This window comes from Phyllobates terribilis, unplaced genomic scaffold, assembly GCF_046119375.1.
Source record: "Phyllobates terribilis strain yellow unplaced genomic scaffold, ASM4611937v1 Scaffold_4__5_contigs__length_816908805, whole genome shotgun sequence".
NCBI lineage: Eukaryota > Metazoa > Chordata > Amphibia > Anura > Dendrobatidae > Phyllobates > Phyllobates terribilis.
Genome location: NW_027362764.1, coordinates 561,599,274 through 561,620,663, shown reverse-complemented (window position 1 = coordinate 561,620,663; position 21,390 = coordinate 561,599,274). Strand labels below are relative to the sequence as shown.

Genomic DNA, 21,390 nt, shown 5'->3' with positions numbered 1-21,390 from the left:
ACAACACAGGGTGAGGGTAAAACAGTGTGGCAATAATTTAATGAACCACCAAACAGACAATAAACATATAGAACAGTCCCAGCAAATACACAAGATGGTGCAAATTACAGAGTCTCACCCTTCCGTTGACTCGCCGGGATTAAAGCACCTGTGACTTTGGGGCTTCCAGGGTGGACTACACCCACCAGTGGCACCCCGCTTTTGGTGGACACCCACAGAGGGAAAGTAACGACAAGCTTAGGAAGCTGGCAGTCCATTTAGGTACGTGGCCAGGAGACCCGAGGGTCCCAACCTGGCTTCTCCGAACATATCCCTGGGGCCAGGTGACCAGTGGGTCCCAATCCTGGTCAATGGATCAGATCTGTATTCCTCCAGCCAGGGCCATGGTCCCTTAAGCTGGCATTCACTCAATGCTGGCGCCGCCCATGTATTTGAATCCTGCTCCCGGCAAGTGCATGAGCTATGACGCGCTATGTTCCTGGTGCATGCGCAGTGAAGCTGGTAATCACACATCCTCACTGTACAGGCGGCCAGACATATACAAGTGCGCCTGCGCCCCACAATATCAGTGCTTGCCAGGAGCAGCATTCAAGTACATCAGCGGAGCCAGCAGTGAGTGAATGCTTCGCCCACCCAAGACTGAATATGACAAACACGCCCCTATGACTGAAAACGCAGGTAGGATCTAAGTATATTAAATGTTATAAAATCATTATGGCTGCACCAATTTTCATGAAAACAGCTTGTTAGTGATGCACATTGCATCACTAACAACGCTATGGGGGCAGTCTAGAGGGCAGCTAGGACGTGACAGGTTCCCTTTAACCCCTTTACCCTCGAGGGTGGTTTGCACGTTAATGACCGGGCCAATTTTTACAATTCTGACCACTGTCAATTTATGAGGTAATTACTCTGGAATGCTTCAAAGGATCCCTCTGATGATGCGAATGTTTTTTCGTGACATATTGTACTTCATGATTGTGGTAAAATTTCTTCGATATCACTTGCATTTATGTGTGAAAAAAACGGAAATTTGGCGACATTTTTGAAAATGTTGTAATTTTCAAAATTTGAATTTTTATGGCCTTAAATCAGAGAGATATGTTACACAAAATAGTTAGTAAATAACATTTCCCACATGTCTACTTTACATCAGCACAATTTTGGAACCAACATTTTTTTTTATTGGGGAGCTATAAGGGTTAAAAGGTGACCAGCGATTTCTAATTTTTCCAAAAAAATTTACAAAACCATTTTTTTAGGGACCACATCATATTTAAAGTCACTTTGAGGGGTCTTTATGACAGAAAATACCCAAAAGTGACACCGTTCTAAAAATTGCACCCCTCAAGGTGCTCAAAACCACATTCAAGAACTTTATTAACCCTTCAGGTGCTTCACAGGAATTTTTGGAATGTGGAAGAAAAAAATTAACATATAACTTTTTTCACAAAAATGTTACTTTAGACCCAATTTTTTTTATTTTCGCAGGGGTAACAGGAAAAAATGGACCCCAAAATTTGTTGTGCAATTTCTCCTGAGTAAGCAGATACCCCATATGTGGGGGAAAACCACTGTTTGGGCGCACGGCAGGGTTCGGAAGGGAAGGAGCGCCATTTGACTTTTTGAATGTAAAATTTGCTTGAATAATTAGCGGACGCCATGTTGCATTTGGGGAGCCCCTGATGTGCCTAAACAGTGGAACCCCCCCACAAGTGACACCATTTTGGAAACTAGACCCCTCAGGGAACTTATCTAGATGTGTGGTGAGCACCTTGAACCCCCAGGTGCTTCACAGAAGTTTATAACATTGAGCCGTAAAAATACAATTTTCACATTTTTCCCACAAAAATGTTTTTCAGCCCCCACTTTTGCATTTTCATAAGGGTAACAGGAGAAATTGCACCATGCAGTTTGTTGTTCAATTTCTCCTGAGTAAGCAGATACCCCATATGTAGGGGAAAACCACTGTTTGGGCGCACGGCAGGGTTCGGAAGGGAAGGAGCGCCATTTGACTTTTTGAATGTAAAATTTGCTTGAATAATTAGCGGATGCCATGTTGCATTTGGGGAGCCCCTGATGTGCCTAAACAGTGGAAACACCCCACAAGTGAAACCATTTTGGAAACTAGACCCCTCAGGGAACTTATCTAGATGTGTGGTGAGCACCTTGAACCCCCAGGTGCTTCACAGAAGTTTATAACATTGAGCCGTAAAAATAAAATTTTCACATTTTTCCCACAAAAATGTTTTTCAGCCCCCACTTTTGCATTTTCATAAGGGTAACAGGAGAAATTGCACCATGCAGTTTGTTGTTCAATTTCTCCTGAGTAAGCAGATACCCCATATGTGGGGGAAAACCACTATTTGGGCGCGTGGCAGGGTTCGGAAGGGAAGGAGTGCCATTTGACTTTTTGAATGTAAAATTTGCTTGAATAATTAGCGGATGTGCCCCTGATGTGCCTAAACAGTGGAAACCCCCCACAATTGACACCATTTTGGAAACTAGACCCCTCAGGGAACTTATCTAGATGTGTGATGAGCACCCTGAACCCCCAAGTTCTTTACAGAAGTTTATAACATGGAGCCGTGAAAATAAAAAAATCAAACTTTTTCCACAACAATGATGTTTTAGCCCCAATTTTTTTATTTTCACAAGGGTAAGGGGAGAAAATGGACCCCAAAAACTTTTGTGCAATTTCTCCTGAGTACGCCAATACCCCATATGTGGGGAAAATACAGTGTTTGGGCGCACGGCAGAATTCAGAAGGGAAGGAACACTGTGACTTTTTGAACGCAAAATTGGCTGGAATCGAGAGCGGACGCCATGTCACGTTTGAAGAGCCCCTGATGTGCCTAAATAGTTGAAACCCCCCACAAGTGACCCCATTTTGGAAACTACACCCCTCGAGGATTTTGTCAACGGGTATAGTGAACATTTTGAACCCAGAGGTACGACACAGAATTTGATGACATTAGGTCATCATATTGAATAAGTTGTCATTAGTCTTGAGCGCAAGTGCTCGCTACTTGAGTTTGCATCGGGTACTCAGGTATGCACCATGTATGACGGGTGCTCAAGTGAAATGCTCGAGTCCCCGCCCGCATGTTTCACGGTTATTAGACACCCCAAAAAAAACATGCGGGGATCGCTCGAGCATGGCAGGCAATCCCTGCGAGTTTTTTTTGGCCGGGAAGTATATGGGGCGGAGACTCGAGCACCCGCGATACTCAATGCATACCCGAGCACCCGATGCAAACTCAAGTAGCGAGCACTTGCGTTCAACACTAGTTGCCATATCGTCATTTTTTTTTTTATAAAAAAAAAACAACCCTAACCCTACCCTAACCCAACCCTGACCCCAACCCTAACATTAGCACAACCCTAACCCCAACCCCAGCCCTAGCGTTTATCTTTTAAGCCGTTCCTCGTGCGGTATAACTGATGAGATTACTTTATTCTTCGGGTCGATGCGACTACAGAGATACCAGAATCATATCGGGTTTTTATGACTGACAGCTGTCACACACTAAAAGACACATATTTTGTAAAATCTAGTTTTTGCATCGCCATATTTTGAGAGCTATAATTTTTCCAAATTTTGGTCGACAGAGTCATGTGATGGCTTGTTTTTTGCGGGACAAGTTGAAGTTTTTATTGGTGCCATTTTCAGGCACGTGACATTTTTTGATCGCTTTCTATTCCAGCTTTTGGGAGGCAGAATAAACAAAAACCATCAATTCAGGAATTGTTTTTTTTTTAATTTTTTTATTCTACTCCGCGTGTGGTAAAATTGATAAGGTAGCTTTATTCTTCGGGTCAGTACGTTTACAGCGGTACCACATTTATATAGTTTTTCTATGTTTTGGCGCTTTTACACAATAAAAGCCATTTTATAGAAAAAATATTTTTTTTGCATCGCTTTATTCTGAGAGCTATAACTTTTTGATTTTTCGGATGATGGAGCTGTATGGCGGCTTGTTTTTTGCGGGACAAGATGACGTTTTCAGCGGTACCATTTTTATTTATATTCGTCTTTTTGATCGCGTGTTACTCCATTTTTTGTTTGGCGGAATGATGATAAAGCATTGTTTTTTGCTTCGTTTTTTATTTTATTTTTTTACCGTGTTCACTGAAGGGGTTAACTAGTGGGACAGTTTTATAGGTCGGGGTCGTTCCGGACGCGGCGATACCAAATATGTGTACTTTTATTGTTTTTTTGTTTCTTTTTGTCATAATATTTATTGATGGGTACATTATATTTTTATTTTTGGTGGATTTTTTTTTTATTTTTTTTAAATATTTTTACAATTTTTTTTCTTTTTTTTTTTCACTTTCTGAGAGTTTTCACACTTTTTTACTTTGTCCCACTCTGGGACTTTCAATTTTTTTATTCTGATCGCCTGCATAGCATAGGGATGGAGCACCATCCCTGTGCTATGCAGGCAGTCAGTGCTGCACAGCGAGACGATTGTTTGCTCATGCACTGCGCATGAGCAAACAATCTTCCTGCTGTCTGGTGACCCGGATGTTGTCATGACGACATCGGGTCGTCATGGCAACACCCGGGAAGCCGCGGCAGACAGCGCTGGAGGCCGGAAGAGGAGGTGAGTATTGCGGTCACCTCCCCTTAGCCACCGCAATGCTGCGATCGACTTCGATCGCAGCATTGCGGGGGTTAATGTGCCGGGAGCGGTGTAAAGGGGTTAATATATTGAAATGAAATAAATTATATAGCACTGGATAAAAAAGCAAAATCCGCAATTATAAGTACACAGTGCTATATAATATGACTGCAATATATTAAGAGGATACAAACTTTGATGGGAGTGCTTCTTTAAGAAGGCAGCAATCGCAGTGTCTCCATTGTTATGTATATGCTCTATTCCCAGTGTATCCTCTGTGGTGAATATGCTCCAGCCCCAGTGTGTCATGGCTCAGTTTTGAAATTCGATACCGTGACCTATTGCAGCATAGTCGGTTTCCCTCTCTCCTGGGCTACAGTCTTTTTCGTCTCTGTCCAAATACTGATAGTTTTTGGTGTCTTGGTATTTCTTTCTTGTTTGGCTTCTCTCCAGGTGTTTTCCATTTTCCATTTCCGGCAAATCAGGCCGGAAGCATACAGTACTGTATATAATAGTAAAACTTTTTTTCTATGGAAAACGTCTTTTTTTAATGTGAAAGCTCAAATCAACTGTACAAAAAGGCCAAAATGTGCTTTTTCAAAAAGACAGTAACTGTAAAGTATACAATATAGGGTGTTTATCGGTGTCCCGCTATCACAATATTCTTTCATATTTTATATTTTCATAACCAGTTGACAGAGATTTCAGTATAACACCCAATATTGTATACATTACAGTTAAAGTTTCTTTTAAATTTGTAAAAAGCACCACGACTTCCTAGCATTTCTATAGTGGTTTTAAGAACAGTTTCTGTTGCGTTTTTACATCTCAAGCACTTTGAGCATGCATTTTTCCTGGAGCTTTTTAAGTCTTATAAAATCTATTGGAAAACATGTCAGAAAAATGCCATACCAAGAACATGCTGTATTTAAGAAAAAAAAAGTACAATTTTAATAGATGAAGGAACAAACACGCTGTTAAAAATATGCGTGAGAGAAACCAAATGCATTACAGGGGTTTTCTTAGGTTCCTATCTTTAGCTGCACACTGCTCCCTTGCCTCCTGCTTGCTGGGGGGCGGTGCCCTCTTGAAGATTGACAGAGTGGGACATGGAATGACAGCCTCTGGCCAGAACTGCCCACTCTCTGATGCAGCAAGCAGAGGCAGCCTTTCCTCTGCAGCATCAGTGAAGCGCAGGAACACTGAAGCTGGCCAGATCCAGCGATCCAACTAGCTTCATAGCAACACTTGCAAGGTATACAGCAAACAGCTGGCAAGTGTGTGATCCTTGCCTAGGAAACCAGCCACCTCTGAGATGGCAGACGTGGCAAGTTGCAGAGCAAACTATACAACTAAAAATCCATGCGTTTTTGAGAATGGAGGGGATTTTTAATCATGTAAATTTTACCCATGTAACTGAGGTGAGACAAACACTTTAACAAATACATTTATGTGTACTTTAATATATGTATAGCAATACTTTTCATAAGGGAAACATATTATGTGTAATACCAACCTGTTATACCAAGTAAAATTGTAACAACTACTTTTCCAGCAGTGGCTATTATGTTGCCAATAAATTCTTTAAGTTTTGTGGCAATCGAGGCAACTTTGCGGAGAAGTTTTAACTTTGCACTTTCTTCTGCCTCTTCAATCCCATTGTTTTCATCAAAATCTTCCTCATACATTAATGCATCATCCATGTCCATTTTCCCCACCTCAGCCTAAATTGCAAAGTATGACATAGTAAATTTAACACATTAAGATAAGGGTAAATGAAGTGTAACATGACAGGCAAACAAATGACGACAAATAACAGTTGCTGATTATCTCTATGCTGCAGTTACTCAGATTGATGGCTGATATTAAGGCTCTATATAGCTTCTGAGATGTTTATTGGGACTTACTGTACTCTACTCCACTATGCATCAAATTTCATATGAGACATAAGGAAAAAAAAACAAAGCATGTTCAATTTGAAGCTACAAAAAGGGGATGAGCTTAGTAACAGTTTATAAAAAGAACACACCTTTGGGTTAGGGTGAACCTGTCATCATGTATTTACATTTGAAAGTAGTTCTAAAGCATTTTATGGGCTTGTCCTCCAATAAACATGATACTTTTTTTTAGATCCAATGTGTCAATCATAAGAAATCTAACAAAGAAGTCATATGCAAATCAGGCCGGAAGCACACAGTGGGTGTGTCTGCACTTGGAAGAAGCAGACAACGTGCACTGACATGCCCCAGTGCACTCTTTTTAGGAAATGGATTCTACACTAGATTTCTCATGACTGGCACAATGGATCACTACAAAAAAAATATGTAATTTTTTATTAGAGGACAAGCAAATATACAGCAATACCACTACTTTCATGTGTAAAAAACATGCTGATAGGTTCTCTTTAAAAGCTCTGCATAAATACAAGTAAATGTATTATATCTGCATTTCTTTATTAAAATCAATAATTAACCACTGAAAAAATCTTTGCAAAGCAACATACAATTTACAACAGAATGATGACATACTCTAAATGGCGCACACATAAAAAAATAAAGGTCTGAGTAAATACGTCTTAACGTGTGCTTCAGATAGTATAGCAAAGAAAATGTCAAGACAGCAATACATCCCAGGCAGGAAAACATTGGTGTCTGCACTGCAGCTGTTATTGATACTACCAGAGTGGGGCCAGAGACTCTTATTAGTCATCGCTGTGAAATTTTGTTGACATTCAGCTTTTAACGGTCTCATCTGATAACTATAAACACCAAAGCAAGGAAATGCCATCATTTTTCCATAAAGAATCTGAAGCAACAATACTCCTACTCCAAGACAATCCATAGAGCTGTCAGGTGTAGGTACATCTGGTGGTGCCAGGTACCAGCAGCATACCAAGCTTTTTTTTACATTAACACTAAGGCCACTTTCACACAGTCAGTATTTGGAAGCCATAGTCAGGAATGGATCTAAAATGCAGAATAGGAGGAAAGCTTTCCTTAAAGTTTCTGTGAATAAATTACAATCCTAGTCTTGGTTTACATATACTGATGCAAAATATTGACCAAAATACCACCAAGTAAAGTGGCAGAAAATATATTAATAAAGTAAAGTATGAATAATATCAATGTTACATAAAAAATTAAAAGTGCACAATCTCAGATGCAACGCATGAAGTCCACTGGCATGAATGCACATGTGCTACTTGGATGTAAGCGGCTGACCTCTAGAAAGCAGAAGCACTTGGATTTATCACTGACCCCATTGCATCTTCTTATTCGAAAGGAAAATATTATTACATCTTATTAGGAGGGAAAATATGTCACGATGAGTATACTATACCAATTGCAAGTATACTGTTATTTGGGGGACTCTGATATTGCACTTGAGTAGGGGCTTATTTATCTTGAACAAGTTTGAAAATTTTCCCACTTACAAAGATTGGAGAGGTTTGTAATTTTGTACACTTCAACTGTGAGAAACAGAATCTAAAAATAAAAACCAGAAAATCACATTGTATGATTTTTAAATAATTCAATTTAATTTTATTGCATGAAATAAATATTTGATCACCAACCATCCAGCAAGAATGCTGGCTCTCACAGCCCTCCTACTCTGCACTCATTACCTGTATTAATAGCACCTGTTTGAACTTGTTTCCTGTATAAAAGACACCTGTTCACACACTCAATCAATCACAATCCAACCTCTCCAGCATGGCCAAGACAAAAGTGCTAAGAACTCAAGGGACAAAATTGTAGACCTGCACAAGGCTGGGATGGGCTACATAATAACAGGCAAGCAGCTTGGTGAGAAGGCAACAACTGTTGGCACAATTATTAGAAAATGGATGACAGTCAATCTTCCTTGGTCTGGGGCTCAATGCAAGATTGGGGGTAAGGATGATTCTGAGAAAGGTCAGGAATCAATGACCCGAGGAGAGCTGGAATCACAGCCTCAAACATTACCATTAGTAACACACTACGCCGTCACAGATTAAAATCCTCAAGGAACGCAAGGTCCCCCTGCTCACGTCAGCACATGTCCAGGCGAATTGAAGTTCATCAATGACCATCTGGATGATCCAGAGGTGGCATGGGAGAAGGTCATGTGGTTAGATGAGACTAAAAAAAAACTTTTTGGTATCAACTCCACTCGCCGTGTTTGAAGGAAGAAGAAGGATGAGTACAACTCCAAGAACACAGTCCCAACTGTGAAGCATGGTGAGAGAAACATCATATTTGGGGGTGCTTTTCTGCAAAGGGGACAGGACAATTGCACAGTATTGAAGGGAGGATGGATGGGGTCATGTATCATGAGATTTTGGCCAACAACCTCCATCCCTCATTTCAAGGTCCTGGAGTGGCCTAGCCAGTCTCCAGACCTGAACCCAATAGAAAATCATTGGAGGTAGCTGTCACGGGTGTGTCGCCACGAAGATCGTCACGATTACACAGCCTGACTTCTCGCAGCTGACTTTTTGGTGCTTTGTGTTTTCGGCAGTGAGGGAGTTAATTCTCTCTCTCTCTGTGCTAGACGAGGTCCAGCCTCGCCCAGCTGCAATCAATGCTGCTGTAGTGAGTCTCCTTCAAATGCCTGCTGGTCTGTTTGGGAAGTGTCGGTGAAAGCATTTCATACAGACTTACAGAGCGGATCGTGGTATTTGGAGTTTCTGAGATAAGTGTATTTGGAGTGGTTTTTCCCTTCCTCGCTTTATCATTTATCTCCTTTCCCGTTGGTGTTCCCTCTGTTGTAGTTGTGTAGTTTTTGTATGCAAGGTGGTTTTGGTTTTTCCCTTGTACTGTCTCGTTCGTCTAAGTACTGTGTGTGGGCATATTATTACTTGTCCTCTTTTGTTGTGATCGGGGTCCTTCTCAGGACTAGATTACTTAGGTGCAGGGATCCTCAGGAGGTAGGGGTTACGCTGGCGGCCTGAACCTCTGTACCTTTAACAGTACCTCCAGGTTGAGGGATTAGTCAGGGCCCCAGCTTAGGGTCAGCTTAGGCCCCCTACCTCCAGTATACAGAGACAGCGTGACATTTTCACCGACCCACTTAGTTTTTCTCCAGCTACCATGGATCCAGTAGCCGGTCTAGCTCGGCAGTTGCAGAGTTTGTCCATGGAGCTGGCGGACGTTAGGTCCAAGGTTTTGCATCCTCAGGAGCAAGCCGGACCAGAACCTAAAGTAGCTCTCCCTGACAGGTTCACTGGGGGGCGGGACAAGTTTTTTGTTTTCCGGGAGGCATGCAAATTGTACTTTCGGCTGCGGCCTTGGTCATCGGGGAGTGAAGAACAAAGGGTGGGAATTGTCATCTCGCTCCTACAAGGGGACCCACAATCTTGGGCGTTCTCTCTTCCCCCGGGCTCCCCGGCTCTCCAGTCAGTGGATAGGTTTTTCGCTGCTCTGGGACAAGTATATGATGACCCAGATCGGATCTCCCTTGCTGAGTCTAAGTTACGTAGGATCCAGCAGGGAGATCGTCCGGCGGAGGAATTCTGTTCGGAGTTCCGTAGGTGGGCCACGGACACCCAGTGGAATGACCCGGCTCTTAGGAGCCAGTTTTGTCAAGGTTTATCCGACAAATTACAGGATGTGTTGGCACAGTATGACTCTCCCGCGTCACTGGAAGCCGCTATGGCCCTGGCTATTCGCGTTGACAGACGGCTTCGGGAGAGGTGCGGGATAACTCGACCCCCTGTGATGACTCCACCTTCTACAAGGTCCCCTCATATGGTGGTTCCCCTGGTCAGTCCAGAGGAGCCTATGCAATTAGGAGGGACATCATTTCGGGGGAGGGGACCGGTGGTGCGCCATAAGACAGGAAGGTGTTTCTTCTGCGGGAGAAAGGGACATTTTATTGGGGGGTGTCCATCCCGTCCCTTGCAGAGTGAAGAGTCGTCGGAAAACTGTTGATCCCAGGTTGTGTGGTGGACGGCAATCTGGGAGTAGGTATTTCGTCCCTAGGTTCGTCTCAGTTTCTCGTACCGGCGGAGGTGGTGGTGGGTACGAGAACTGAGAGGATATCTGTTCTTCTGGATAGTGGGGCCGGGGCTAATCTGGTTGATGCTCAGTTTGCCCGGGTTCAAGGTATGCGATTGAGTGAGTTGGCTAAACCCATCCCCATATTCTCGATCGATGCCAGGCCTCTCGGTCAGGGAAGTTTTTTGCAAGCTGTGCATGACGTAAAACTTCAAGTGGGGGCGATACATAAAGAACTGTTGTCTTGCTACGTGTTGGAGGGTCTTCCCACTCCTATAGTGTTGGGCCTTCCTTGGTTAACTAAGCATAACCCGGTTATTAATTGGCAAACCAGAGAGATAAGCCAATGGAGTAAATTCTGTAATAAAAACTGCATGAACACGGTCATCGGTGCGGTTACTCCTTGGGTCTTACCTCCATTTCTGGCGGACTTTGAGGATGTATTCTCGGAGAAAGGGTGTCAGGAACTACCTCCTCATCGCGAGTATGACTGTTCTGTAAAACTGCTCCCTGAGGCCAAGTTACCTAAAGCTAGGTTGTATAACCTTTCTGGTCCTGAGAGGCAGGCCATGAAGGATTATATTTCAGAAAGTCTGGCTAAGGGGCATATTAGACCTTCATCTTCACCGGTGGCTGCGGGGTTCTTCTTTGTTAAGAAGAAAGATGGAGGCCTACGCCCTTGCCTGGATTTCCGTGAACTTAATCGGATTACGGTCCGAGATCCGTATCCACTCCCACTTATTCCCGATCTCTTTAATCAGATCGTGGGCGCCAAATGGTTCTCTAAGTTGGATCTCAGGGGGGCGTACAATCTGATTAGGATGAAGGAGGGGGATGAGTGGAAGACGGCGTTTAACACTCCGGAGGGGCATTATGAGAACCTTGTCATGCCATTCGGTCTGACTAATGCCCCGGCGGTGTTCCAACACTTTGTTAATGACATTTTTCGCCGCCTGGTGGGACAGTTTGTTGTCATATATCTGGATGATATCTTAATTTACTCGCCGGATCTGGTGTCTCATCAGGAGCACGTTAGGCAGGTGTTACAGATCTTGCGGGATAATAAACTGTATGCCAAATGGGAAAAGTGTGTGTTCGCCGTACAGGAACTCCAGTTTTTAGGCTTCCTGGTTTCAGCGTCCGGTTTTCGTATGGACCCTGGGAAAGTGCGGGCAGTTCTTGAGTGGGATCGGCCAGAGAATCTTAAGGCACTACAACGTTTCCTGGGGTTTGCTAATTATTACCGGAAGTTCATTCGTAATTTCTCGTCCATGGTTAAGCCTCTCACAGACATGACTAAAAAGGGGACGGATTTTTCTAGGTGGTCTGACAAGGCTTGTCAAGCATTCTCCTGCTTGAAAAAATGTTTTGCCTCGGCACCCATACTCATTCAACCTGATGCGTCACAGCCATTCATTGTAGAGGTAGACGCTTCTGAGGTAGGGGTGGGAGCAGTATTGTCACAAGGTTCGTCCCCTGGTAAGTGGCATCCGTGCGCCTTTTTCTCTAAAAAATTGTCGTCCGCTGAGAGGAATTACGATGTCGGCAATAGGGAACTCTTGGCCATTAAGTTAGCTTTTGAGGAGTGGCGCCATTTTTTGGAGGGGGCAGTCCATCCGGTCACCGTCATCACCGATTACAAGAACCTGCTATATCTGGAGTCCGCGAAACGTCTGAATCCCAGACAAGCTAGGTGGTCATTGTTTTTTACCAGGTTTAATTTTGTCGTTACATATCGTCCTGGGTCAAAAAATGTAAAGGCGGATGCCTTATCTCGCAGTTTCCCTGGGGCCGGGAATACGGACGACCCGATTCCTATCCTTCAGGAGGGGGTGGTGGTTTCGGCAGTATGCTCTGAGCTGGAGGAGGAGGTATTGGAGGCTCAGGGGGACGCCCCTGTTGGACCTCCGGGGAGACTGTTTGTTCCAGATCAGTTGCGACAAAAGGTGATCGAGGCACACCATAACTCAGTTTTGGCAGGACACCCGGGGAGTAAAGCAACTGTGGATCTCCTCTCGCGTCGGTTTTGGTGGCCTAACTTACATAAGGAGGTGGTAACTTTTGTCGCGTCCTGTGGGGTTTGTGCGCGCTCTAAGACCTCACATACCCGTCCATCTGGGGCCCTCTTACCTTTGAAGATCCCGGAGCGTCCTTGGACTCATCTGTCTTTGGACTTTATTACGGACCTCCCTCCGTCTTCGGGTAAAACGGTCTTACTCGTTGTAGTGGACAGGTTCAGCAAGATGGCACATTTTATCGCTCTTCCGGCTCTCCCTAATGCTAAAACTCTTGCGCAGGTGTTCATTGGGGAGATTGTGAGGCTTCACGGGGTACCCTCCGATGTGGTGTCTGATCGGGGGTCTCAGTTTGTGTCAAAGTTCTGGAAGGCGTTTTGTGCACGGCGGGGGATGCATTTGTCATTCTCATCGGCTTTTCACCCTCAGACCAATGGTCAGACGGAACGTATGAACCAGAGCTTGGAGACATATCTCCGGTGTTTTGTGTCAGAGAACCAGGAGGACTGGGCTTCTTTCTTACCTCTGGCAGAGTTTGCTCTTAATAATAGGCGGAGCGAGTCCACTGGTAAGTCCCCGTTTTTTGGGGCATATGGTTTTCACCCCCAGTTTTGTACTTTCAGTAGGGGGGGCTCTTCGGGGGTTCCTGAGGAGGAACGATTTTCCTCATCACTCGCTTCAGTATGGAGAGGGGTGCTGAAGAATCTGAATACTATGGGGAACCGATACAAACGTATGGCTGATAGGAGGAGAGTGTCTGGTCCGGACCTAAGTGTGAACGATCGGGTATGGTTGTCTACCAGGAATATTAAACTTAAGGTTCCCTCCTGGAAACTGGGTCCCAGGTTCATCGGGCCGTACAGAATCAGTTCTATTATTAATCCGGTGGCATTCCGTCTTGACCTCCCCCCTACGTTTAAAATTCACAACGTGTTCCACAGATCGTTGCTTAAGAGGTATGTGGCGCCGGTGGTACCGTCACCTTTACCTCCCCCTCCAGTGGTGGTCAATGGTAACTTGGAGTCCCAGGTATCAAGGGTCATCGATTCACGTTTTAATCGCCGGCCCCTTCAGTACCTGGTTCATTGGAAAGGGTATGGTCCTGAGGAGAGGATGTGGGTTCCTGCGTCGGATATTAACGCAGACCGATTAGTTCGGGCCTTCCACACGACTCACCCGGATAAACCTGGCCCTGAGGGTCCGGAGGCCCCTCGTAGAAGGGGGGGTACTGTCACGGGTGTGTCGCCACGAAGATCGTCACGATTACACAGCCTGACTTCTCGCAGCTGACTTTTTGGTGCTTTGTGTTTTCGGCAGTGAGGGAGTTAATTCTCTCTCTCTCTGTGCTAGACGAGGTCCAGCCTCGCCCAGCTGCAATCAATGCTGCTGTAGTGAGTCTCCTTCAAATGCCTGCTGGTCTGTTTGGGAAGTGTCGGTGAAAGCATTTCATACAGACTTACAGAGCGGATCGTGGTATTTGGAGTTTCTGAGATAAGTGTATTTGGAGTGGTTTTTCCCTTCCTCGCTTTATCATTTATCTCCTTTCCCGTTGGTGTTCCCTCTGTTGTAGTTGTGTAGTTTTTGTATGCAAGGTGGTTTTGGTTTTTCCCTTGTACTGTCTCGTTCGTCTAAGTACTGTGTGTGGGCATATTATTACTTGTCCTCTTTTGTTGTGATCGGGGTCCTTCTCAGGACTAGATTACTTAGGTGCAGGGATCCTCAGGAGGTAGGGGTTACGCTGGCGGCCTGGACCTCTGTACCTTTAACAGTACCTCCAGGTTGAGGGATTAGTCAGGGCCCCAGCTTAGGGTCAGCTTAGGCCCCCTACCTCCAGTATACAGAGACAGCGTGACAGTAGCTGAAACTCAATATTGCCCAGCGACAGCCCCGAAACCTGAAAGATCTGGAGAAGATCTGTATGGAGGAGTGGGCCAAAATCCCAGCTGCAGTGTGTGCAAACTTGGTCAAGAACTACAGGAAACGTCTGACCTCTGTAATTGCAAACAAAGGTTTCTGTACCAAATATTAAGGTTTGTTTTTCTATTGTATCAATTACTTATTTCATGCACTAAAATGCTAATTAATTATGTAAATATCATACGAATTTATTTTTAGATTCTTTCCCTCACTGATGAAGTGTACCTAAAATAAATATTACAGACCTCTCCATTCTTTGTTGGTGGGAAAACTTGCAAAATTGGCAGTGTATCAAATACTTATTTTCCCCACTGTGTGTATGTGTGTATATATATATATATATATTTATATATATATATATATATATATATATATATATATATATATATATATATATATATATATATATATATATATATATATATATATATATATATACAGATATACACGCATACACATGTAGTGGTCTTTTGATCTTAGTTGGTTCATGTATAGTGGTGTCTTATGGGACTTGGTGTGATGTGAAGGGTCAGTGTAGGGTGTAAAAGAGTCAGCCACCAAGGAGCGAGGCACCATCTCACAAATTCAGGGTGTCAAACTCTATGGCTAGACAGAGCCAGTACCAGGGCATAATAGGGGCAATTTACTATATAGTAATAATTTTCTGTATGTGTAAATTATTTGGTATATGGTATTGCAGTAGTTAATTCATCCTAAACTATTTTTCAGTCTGGTAATACACAAACTATTTTACCTTGTACTAAACTATTTATTTTGTTGAAATCAGCCGGTAGATTTAATTAGCCTGTTTACTTATTGATCCTGTACATTTCAGCGTAGAAGTTATATGGTATTGTGACACACCAAATATCTAACCATCTATTGATCCTGTGTTTTCGTCTCCTTCTGAACTCCCCATTACAGACTCAGTATCTTGGGGACACTCTGTTATGTGGCAATTCATGATTTGTAGTCCACTTTTAACATATATTTAATAAAAATAAATTTTTATGAGGTAATTTTTTCTGGGTACTCTCCCGTTTTCCTTTCTAACTGATACTTTAGTTTTACATTTTGCTAGGGTCATTGTCACTACTGGTAGCATGAGGCTGTGCCTGCAGCACATTCAGGTTGCATGGGTAGTTCAGCTCCTCTAGGATAGCAAATTCACATGTGCCATTGCAAGGTTTGCTACATTTCCCAGCACAGTTTCCAGAGCAGATACCATGGACACAGGCTGCTACACGTGGAGAGCTGGACGGGACTGTAGAAGGCCATCAACCCAGTCACATGACTAGTGACTGTTACTTTGTGTGAGGAGCAACTGCAGTATCACTGCCTGAGCTTCATAAATGACATCCAATGGGCTAATGGTGTGCATGTATAGAAGAGACTCCATGAGGGTGGCATGAGGATCCAGAGACCTATAATGGGACCCAGGGCCGGCGTCACCACCCGGCGCACCCGGGCAAGTGCCGGGGCCCTGGACAGAAAGGGGGGCCCACTCATCTGGGTTGCTTGCTAATCTATCGCTATGTGTCATGTGTGTGAGAGGCGCTGCGGTACTGCCCGTAGCGTCCTTGGTTACCGCCGGCCGGCAGATCCTCTTCTGGACAGCGGAGGGCCCGCACTCACCTCGGTTGCTATGTGAGCGCTGCCCGCCGCGTCCTGGGTTACCGCCGGCAGGCAGATGCATCCTTAGCTTCCTCTCTCCTCCGGCTATTGAGTGCTCAGCACTGCAGACATCCAACCAGATGGTGGCAGTGCTGTGCACCATCTATTCTTACCGCAGCTGCACTGCCTTCTGACTGGGTCTGTCCTCCGAGCTCGTGCTCCTCGGAAACCAAGAGCCAGCCACAGCCAGCACACACTGCCACCGACCGCAGGTAACTCTTTCTGTGCACATCTTACCCTTATCAATGTCTTTCTATCTATACATACGTGATGTCACAGTGATAGTCACATGCATCATCATGGATCTATAATCTATAAATAGAAAGACATAACTTGACTATACTATATATCTATCTAAGCACAGCAGCACACACACTACTACTAAGCACAGCACTGTCTGCAGTATTTTAGGAAATCCTGTCTGACTGTGTGGAATAGCAGAGAAGGAAGGGGCAGCAGGCAGGGCAGAGGTAGGCATGCCGCATGATGGTGCCTGGCTGCTCTGCAGTTGCTATAGGAGGGGACTGGAGGGCTATACTTAATGGTCTGACTCTGACCCACCATCACCAACATCCCTACCCGTTCCATTCCTTCTCTGCCATTTCTCACAGACAGGGCTTCCTGTTTATACTGCAGTGTGCTGACAGGAGGAGCAATGGCAGTAATTCACCCAGTGACAGTCTCCACATAGTGGAAATGGAATGGCACCAGTAGGTCATGGTCAGACCGTGCCAGAAGAAGGGATCGGCCAGTGCAGCCACACATAGATACGCACACGGCACACCATTAAGTATAGCCCTCCAGTCCCCTCCTAGGCATGCCTAGTCTGTCTGCTCTGCAGCTGCTATAGGAGGGGACTGGAGGGCTATACTTAATGGTGTGCCGTGTGCGTATCTATGTGTGGCTGCTGCATGGGGCATTATGTGGGGGGGAACAGCCTTCATGGGGCATTATGTGTGTGTGTGGGGGGGGGGGGGGACAGCCTGCATGGGGCATTATATGGGGGGGGAGTGACATCCTGCATGGGGCATTATGTGGGGGGAACAGTCTTCATGGGGCATTGTGTGTGGGGGTGGGGGGGGCAGCCTGCATGGGGCATTATATGAGGGGAGGAGTGACATCCTGCATGGGGCATTATGTGGGGGAGGGAAGTGACATCCTGCATGGGGCATTGTGTGTGTCGGGCGGACAGCCTGCATGGGGCATTAGGTGAAGGGGGGAACAGCCTACATGGAGCGCTATATGGGGGCCAGTATCCTGTATGGAGCGTTATATGAGGGCCAGTATTCCGCATGGAGCGCTATATGGGGGCCAGTATCCTGTATGGAGCGTTATATGAGGGCCAGTATTCTGTATGGAGCATTATATGGGGGCCAGTATTCTGCATGGAGCGTTATATGGGGGCCAGTATTCTGCATGGAGCGTTATATGGGGGCCAGTATTCTGCATGGAGCGTTATATGGGGCCCATAATACTGTATGGAGGACTATACTGTCCGGTCTGCACTGTGCGCTGCAAGGATTAACTGGTTTCTGAGCTTTTGTAGAATTTACTATAAATATCGCTCATGTAATGTAAGAAGTGAAATCTGTGGCATTGTACTATATATATATACAGTACAGACCAAAAGTTTGGACACACCTTCTCATTTAAAGATTTTTCTGTATTTTCATGACTATGAAAATTGTACATTCACACTGAAGGCATCAAAACTATGAATTAACACACGTGGAATTATATACTTAACAAAAAAGTGTGAAACAACTGAAATTATGTCTTATATTCTAGTTTTTTCAAAGTAACCACCTTTTGCTTTGATGACTGCTTTGCACACTCTTGGCATTCTCTTGATGAGCTTCAAGAGGTAGTCACTGGAAATGGTCTTCCAACAATCTTGAAGGAGTTCCCAGAGATGCTTAGCACTTGTTGGCCCTTTTGCCTTCACTCTACGGTCCAGCTCACCCCAAACCATCTCGATTGGGTTCAGGTCTGGTGACTGTGGAGGCCAGGTCATCTGGCGTAGCACTCCATCACTCTCGTTCTTGGTCAAATAGCCCTTAAACAGCCTGGAGGTGTGTTTGGGGTCATTGTCCTGTTGAAAAATAAATGATGGTCCAACTAAACGCAAACCGGATGGAATAGCATGCCGCTGAAAGATGCTGTGGTAGCCATGATGGTTCAGTATGCCTTCAATTTTGAATAAATCCCCAACAGTGTCACCAGCAAAGCACCCCCACACCATCACACCTCCTCCTCCATGCTTCACAGTGGGAACCAGGCATGTAGAGTCCATCCGTTCACCTTTTCTGCATCTCACAAAGACACGGTGGTTGGAACCAAAGATCTCAAATTTGGACTCATCAGACCAAAGCACAGATTTCCACTGGTCTAATGTCCATTCCTTGTGTTCTTTAGCCCAAACAAGTCTCTTCTGCTTGTTGCCTGTCTTTAGCAGTGGTTTCCTAGCAGCTATTTTACCATGAAGGCCTGCTGCACAAAGTCTCCTCTTAACAGTTGTTGTAGATATGTGTCTGCTGCTAGAACTGTGTGTGGCATTGACCTGGTCTCTAATCTGAGCTGCTGTTAACCTGCGATTTCTGAGGCTGGTGACTTGGATAAACTTATCCTCAGAAGCAGAGGTGACTCTTGGTCTTCCTTTCCTGGGGCGGTCCTCATGTGAGACAGTTTCTTTGTAACGCTTGATGGTTTTTGCAACTGCACTTGGGGACACTTTCAAAGTTTTCCCAATTTTTCGGACTGACTGACCTTCATCTCTTAAAGTAATGATGGCCACTCGTTTTTCTTTACTTAGCTGCTTTTTTCTTACCATAATACAAATTCTAACAGTCTATTCAGTAGGACCATCAGCTGTGTATCCACCAGACTTCTGCACAACACAACTGATGGTCCCAACCCCATTTATAAGGCAAGAAATCCCGCTTATTAAACCTGACAGGGCACACCTGTGAAGTGAAAACCATTTCCGGTGACTACCTCTTGAAGCTCATCAAGAGAATGTCAAGAGTGTGCAAAGCAGTCATCAAAGCAAAAGGTGGCTACTTTGAAGAACCTAGAATATAAGACATATTTTAAGTTTCACACTTTTTTGTTAAGTATATAATTCCACATGTGTTAATTCATAGTTTTGATGCCTTCAGTGTGAATGTACAATTTTCATAGTCATGAAAATACAGAAAAATCTTTAAAATGAGAAGGTGTGTCCAAACTTTTGGTCTGTACTGTATATGTATATATATATATCTTTCTCTGCGGTATCTGTGCATCATGAATCATGGTATGTGTTAAAGGGACCCACTGAGACTCTTTCGCCCAGGGCCCACAAAAACCTGGAGCCGGCCCTGATGGGACCTATGCTCACAGTCTAGTACCAAGCAGCGTTATTGGCATTCAACAATGAAACCAAAATTGGCTGGTCTGCAATTGACACTTTGTTTTCTTCACAGATGAAAGCAGGTTCACACTGAACACATGAAAGAGTCTGGAAATGCATGCTTTCTGCAACATCCTCCAACATGACTGATTTGGCAGTGGATCAGTGATGATCTGGGGAAGCATCTCATTGGAAATTTACACCAACCTCCACATAATAACCAGCAGTACCCTAACTGATCCTAGGCACCAGGATGAAATCCTCAGTCAGACCTTACACTTACGCAGTAGACCTTGCTCCTCCTGCTGCAGGACAATACATAACCTCATGAGATAAGAGTGCATAAGCAGTTTTTGATGATGAAGACATTGATGCCATTGACTGACCCTAATGTTCATCAGACCTGAATCTAATGCATTCGCCACTGCCAAGTAGCACTACAGTCTGTCGGGGAGCTCACTGATCCAGGTCAGGAGAGGAGATTTCCTAGGACAACATCTACTGTCTCATCTTAACGCCAAGACCATATCTAGAGTGCATACAGGCATGTAGATGGCCATACACCTCACTGTGTCACAATATAATTTGGCCTAATGAAATACACGCAAATTGAATTTGTCTGCAATTTCAACTTTTTAGTTAGATTTTTGGGGTGATTTGGAATGGAACCCTCAAAAGATGAAGAATTTGTCTTTCATTAACCAATGATATTTAATTTTTTTCTCAATGAATTACACTATTTACATCCACAATAATTTTAAACTTGAATCTTTCATTCATTCAGATCCGAAGTTTAATTTAAGTGTTCAATAGAAAGAAAAAATATCGGAAATCCACAAAAATATGTTATTCCATTCACTTTTGATCTTGCTCAGCAATGAATATATAAAGAGTCCAAAATTATTGTAAAAGAAAAGAAATTGCAGCACTTACCCGTGGCATAAAATTCAGAAACTTTATTTCCACGTAGATAAAACAGCACGGTAGTGAATTGCATACTCCTATGGACGGACAACAGCCGTTTCACCATTTAAAGGGTTCCCTTAATTGTTTTGAGCAGTGTATATTGTTCATGCACAATCCACCAGTCTACTATCAGTTTACAGTGCATAATACATAAATTCATTCACTTTGTATGCATCAAATTTCCACGGCTTTCAGCAGTATAAGTTGTAGATAACTGATTTTTTTAGGTTCTATGGGTTTCATACATTTTTACCATCTATGTATAATATGTATAAATAAATGTATAAATAAATGTTCACATATCTGAAAATATGAGCCTATTTAGCAGGCATCGTAAATTGCTTCATATCCTCTCTTAAACCTGAGCACACTGAGTAAGTTCAGACTTTGCAAACTTATATTTTAGGTTTCATACCTTCCCTCTTCCTCTCCAATTATCTGCATGAATGAACTACTCTGTGATATATATGTTAATTAGAAATATAGCCTACACATAAGGGAAGTATGGAGATGATCTTTGCCAGACTGGCTAAACTTCATTCACCTTTAATCTGACCGCTGGCAACATTTAGTCTATATTTGAACAACAATATAAGGCTTTGTTCATACTATATTTGATCCTGCCATCAAAGGTATACAGTACATCAGAAGTACTTTTCAGCATATACCGTCAATGGAAAGCAGCAACATGGACATACAGTGTCATGTCCCCAATTTCGCTTGTAACTTACCACACACACAGAAATCTACATGCCATCAATACCCAGCATCTTATGAACAATCAACAGTTATCTTTACCTCCTATCTCCTCCCTCTCCTGTCCA

General features: G+C 43.9%; 1 protein-coding gene across 7 annotated transcripts in view; it reads right to left on the bottom strand.

Annotated features, from left to right (window-relative positions):
• Positions 1-21,390, bottom strand: part of PIEZO2 (piezo type mechanosensitive ion channel component 2) — a 501,115-nt gene that overhangs the window by 172,879 nt on the left and 306,846 nt on the right. For all 7 annotated transcript variants that reach the window (XM_073679027.1, XM_073679025.1, XM_073679031.1 and 4 more), the window contains exon 6: positions 6,142-6,349. In XM_073679027.1, the coding sequence (XP_073535128.1) occupies positions 6,142-6,349 (208 nt within the window). The remainder of the gene's footprint in view (positions 1-6,141; positions 6,350-21,390) is intronic.